This window comes from Octopus bimaculoides, chromosome 3, assembly GCF_001194135.2.
Source record: "Octopus bimaculoides isolate UCB-OBI-ISO-001 chromosome 3, ASM119413v2, whole genome shotgun sequence".
Lineage (NCBI taxonomy): Eukaryota > Metazoa > Mollusca > Cephalopoda > Octopoda > Octopodidae > Octopus > Octopus bimaculoides.
Window position 1 is genome coordinate 42,517,121 of NC_068983.1, and position 5,085 is coordinate 42,522,205.

Sequence of the window (5,085 nt, forward strand, 5' to 3'; positions counted from 1 at the left end):
TATATATATGTATGTATAATGTCAGTCAGTGCGCAAGATATTTATCCACATATATCTATATACCTATCTATCTTTACACACACACACATTTCTTTATATATATATATATATATAGGCATGACGGGTTACATGAAAATCAGCAGTTGTTGTGTGAGGAATATAGGTAATTGTAATTTTAAAACAATACAGATGATTGTTTATTACGAGTCATAATTTCATGCTTGAACACATCTGATAATTGGGACGCGTTAACAAAATCAATCAGACTTCTGAAGAATTTGAATAATCAAAATTCATTCAGCAGACTTGAGATCTGCTTTCTCCCACCACCCAAAAGGTTGCTAGCACATTATATATGTGCATGTATGTATGTGTGTGTGTGTGTATATATATTTTTAAATATCTGCATGTAAATATAGATACATATAACTACATATATTCATAAAAATAAACAAATGTATATATGTATATATACACATGTATATACACACATAGAGTTAGGGAATTATGTATTCTCTAGTAGTCTGTATTTTTTATGATCGATGTAGATATTTGTTGTGTGTATATATATGTGTATATATACATATATACATTTGTTTATTTTTATGAATATATGTAGTTATATGTATCTATATTTACATGCAGATATTTAAAAATATATCAAACCTAATTCTGTTTATTTACATCACTATCTATCTATCTATCTACCTATCTGTGTGTGTGTGTATGCATGTGGGTGTAAAAAGTAATAAGTAAGTAGCAGTAGAAAAATGAGGCATTTAGAATGAAATTCAAGCCTATTGAATGACTGACTAAACTAATAAATGAATGAGTGACTGAAGAAAACCGGGCATGTACTTGAGATCCAATAAAACAGAGATGGATGCTACAGTTTGGACGAGAAGCAGCAACTGCAAGAAGGTAGCACTGCACTAACACAAAATATAAACAGATTTCTTCCTAGTCTCATTATTATTATTCTTATTATCATCGTTACTATCATGGATTGATTGATAAAGAAGAGAAACAGGAATAAGATCAGTGATGTTGTTTAAAATACAAGATGTAGAACATCACCTCTAATGATTAATTCACCTCATTTACTGTAAACTTTTTAATGTGTGTGTGTATATATATAAATTTATGTATGTGTGTGTGTACATGCAAGTATGTCAATGAATGTACACCAAATATGGAAGGTAATTTACCATTAATTATGAACAAACTGTGCATATTTCACACCTACATATAGATAGATAGACAGACAGATGGATGGAGAAGTAAAGGGATAGATATACAGGTAGATGGATAGATAGAAAGACAGATAGCAGATAGGTAGGTAGACGGACAGACTGAGAGACATACACACATATACAAGCATACTCATGTATGAAGAGTACTACCATATTTATGTTGGTTGAGCCTGTCTTGTTCCAGAGAAGACCACCTATTATTTTCCATTGTCGATGAATGACAGGCTCGGTCAAAGAGGTGATTAGAACCAGCAGCAAGAGGTGTTTAGTCTTACTTCCTCCATCCAATATCGTGTCTGCCGTCTCTATTCCTAATTCCAGAATGACTTTGGTAGTAAATATTGCAAATAGACTGGTGTAACATGAACACATACATACACATACGTATACAAACGCATACATACATACATACATACATACATACATATACGTATATACATACACAGGCAAACAGAATGAATGAATAGCCAGCTTGGTATTTTTCCATATACTTCCTGTGGCAACTTAGAAAGTCACGCTAGTTGACAATTCAACAAGTGATGCTCGATGGAAACAAAATAAATAAATAAATAAAAGTAAAAAATACAAAAAAAAAAAAAAAAGGAAATCTAGTTGTTCTTAGAAGGTAAAGAGAAAGAAAGAAGTAGGAATGAATTTAAAATGGATGTGCAGCGGAGATTATGATACAAAAAATCCTTTCCCTTCGTAAGGTAGCAGTATGGTAACATGACACGGATCAGTTTGCTTAACTCCATGCACATTTAAGGTGTAAGCTTACTGAAATAAAAGCACCTGTACGTGAGTAGCTTCCGAGGAGGTTTCTGTGACAGGTGACTGCTATTTGAAATGGAAATGGTTTTATTTTATTTTTTTTCTTTACCAGTCAAATCAAATTACGAAACGCAAAAAGGAGAAAAACAAGCCAAAGAAATAAAACTTGGATTTGGAACCATAAATGGTTCTGAATTACATTCTAGATTTGGTTGGTTAAAAATAATAATAAAATAAATGAAATACAAAACTGATTTGCGCATTAATGTCTTTGAATAATATCGTGCTAAGAAATTTGTAATCTTTTAAAGATATTTAAGAATAAGTCACTGGAATATTAATAGTTTCAAATTTTGGAACAAGGCCAGCAATTTCATGGGGAGGGATTAAGTCAATTACATTGACCCCAGTACTCAACTGGTACTTATTTTATTGACCCTGAAAGGATGAAAAGCAGAGTGGATGCTGGCAGGATTTGAACTCAGAGTGAAAAGATGGCCAAAATGTTACTAAGCATTTTACCTGACATGCTAATGATACTGCTGTCTCCCCACTTTAATAATAATAATGATAAACTCCCTAGTAATTCCAAACGATAACCTTGATGGGTACAGCCCATATACTACAGAAAGCACTCTCCATCTAAAATGGAATAAATGTGGTGATAATTTTAGCATGCATAGCAAAGCAAAAGTGCCCTTGGCTACTATTGGCCTCCAGAGGATGCCCAGCACTAAGGCAGCTGAAATAAAGTTATAATGAAAGGAAACCATAAATGATAATAATAATAATCCTTTCTATTGGAAGCACAAGGCTTCAAATTTTGGGAAAGGGATTAAGTTGATTATGTTGACCCCAGTATGCAGCTGGTACTTTACTTAGTTCAAATTCCAACCAGGTCAACTTTTGCCCTTCGTCTTTCCAAGGTCAATAAAAATAAAGCACCAATTGACCCATTGCATTTAAACAGGCCTTACTCAGCCTGAATATTCTACCTGTTTTAAGCTCAAACCAGCCAGATCTGACCTCTCATACCTCTGCTACAATGTCATTCTAAAAGTAAACAATCACATCATTTGAAATCATGAAGCTGCAAGATAGTATTGACTAATACCTTCCTCTTCATAATAGTGGACCTTGAGCCAAAATAAATCATCATTGGCATGTAGAAAGCACCATTCAAGCGTGGTTGATGCCAGTGCCACCTGACTGGCTCCTGTGCTGGTGGCACATGAAAAGCACCCACTGCACCCTCGGAGTGGTTGGCATTAGGAAGGGCATCCAGCTGCAGAAACCTTGCCAAATCAGATTGGAGGCTGGTGCAGCCTCCTGGCTTGCCAGTTCTCAGTCAAATCATCCAACCCATGCCAGCATGGAAGGCAGATGTTAAATGATGATGATTAACAAATTCTTAGAAGTCAGGCAAAGTGCTTTACAGTATTTCTTCTGGTTCCTTAGATCCTGGGTTCAAATCTTTCAAAGTTCTTTACCTTTTGTCCTTCTCAGGTTAATAAAATAAAGCACAGGTTAGGGTTAATATAACTAAACTTCTGGCTCTGTGCAAACAGAAACCATTATTATTATTAGTTTTTAAGAGAAAACCATGTATGCATTCATGCCACATAAAAAGCACCCAGTACATACTGCAAAATGGTTGGCATTAGGAAAGGCCTTAGAAACCATGTCAAAAGAGACAACTGGTACCTGGGCAGCTGTCCAACTGGCTAGCTCGTGTCAAACTGTCCAACCCATGCCAGCATAGAAAATGGACATTAAATGTTGCTGATGTTAAGCTGCCTGGATTATTACTGCACTGGATAAAATGATTGGCAGAAATTTTTCTGACACTTTACAGTCTGAGTTCAAATCCTGCCTGTACCAACTTTGCCTTTTAAATTTTTCAAGGTCAATAAAATTAAGTATCAATCGCATACTGGTGTCAATGTAATTCACTATGCTTTTCCCCTCAAAACTATTATTGGCCTGGTAACAACATTAGAATGAATTATTCTTTGATTAAATTTTTAAAAAATGCAAAAAGAATTTATAGTGAATAAAGGATATTTTGGGAGGATGAATAAGGAATGGTAAGCAGCAACAGAAAAACAATAAAACTATTACAGGAATGTCGAACCATAAGAAAATACTGGAAGGTAGAACATCCAGATTTTTGTTGTTTTTATTTCTTTTATCAATGACCAGGAACAAGCTCTGACAGATGCCTGACTGTCTTCAAGTGAACAAACAAGCGGGGTATAAATAAAAAAAAAATAACAGTCAACTGAGTAGGCAGTTAAGAGTAATCAGTGAGGCTTGCTTTAATTTTACAACATAAAATCTTATTTATAGTAGCACAAAATCAGTGAGATGAATAAATAATAGACAAGTTACATGATTAAGCATAATTTCTCCAAGAAATGTTGGTGATTCTGGTCAATTATTTCTGGTTTAACACTCTTAATCTACAGAACGAATATGTAAAAAACATACACATCATAAAGGATGGCTGTGTGGCAAGAAGCTTACTTCCAACTTGGTCCTGAGTTCAGTCCCACTGCATGGCACCTTGGGTAAGTGTTTTCTTTCATAGCTTTGTGGGTGGATTTAGTGGATGGAAACTGAAGGAAGCCCATCATGTACATATATATCTATCTTATCTATCTATATACACACACACACACACACACATATATATGTGTGTGTGTGTTTGTCTGTCCCTTACCACTGCTTGACAGCTGGTGTTGGTGTGTTTATGTCCGCCATAACTTAGGAGTTTGATAATGGAATAAGTACCAAGCTTAAAAAATATGCAATGGAGTCGATTCATCCAACAAAAAATCCCTCAAGGTGGTGCCCCAGCATGGTCACAACCCAAAGACTGAAACAAGATAAAAGAACTAAACAAAAATCTTCAAAGTTTTAGCGTGAATACATATCACCATAAGCCAATGCAAGGGCTGCTGCATTAAGCCCCTGGCCTGCAAAAAAAACAGGGGACAAATCTTGCAAGATATTCTCTTATCTCAAATTAAAACAAATCAGAGATAACAAAAAAAAAAAA

General features: G+C 34.8%; 1 protein-coding gene across 10 annotated transcripts in view; it reads right to left on the reverse strand.

The window, feature by feature from the left end:
* Positions 1–5,085, reverse strand: part of LOC106869993 (adenosylhomocysteinase-like 1) — a 420,486-nt gene that overhangs the window by 106,914 nt on the left and 308,487 nt on the right. The window contains exon 1 of one of the 10 annotated variants that reach the window (XM_014915948.2): positions 1,404–1,575. The exons of the other annotated variants lie outside the window; for them this stretch is intronic. Within the exon in view, the coding sequence (XP_014771434.1) occupies positions 1,404–1,461 (58 nt within the window). The 5' untranslated portion in view covers positions 1,462–1,575. Of the gene's footprint in view, positions 1–1,403; positions 1,576–5,085 lie in introns of those variants that run through there. 10 annotated transcript variants of the gene reach the window in all.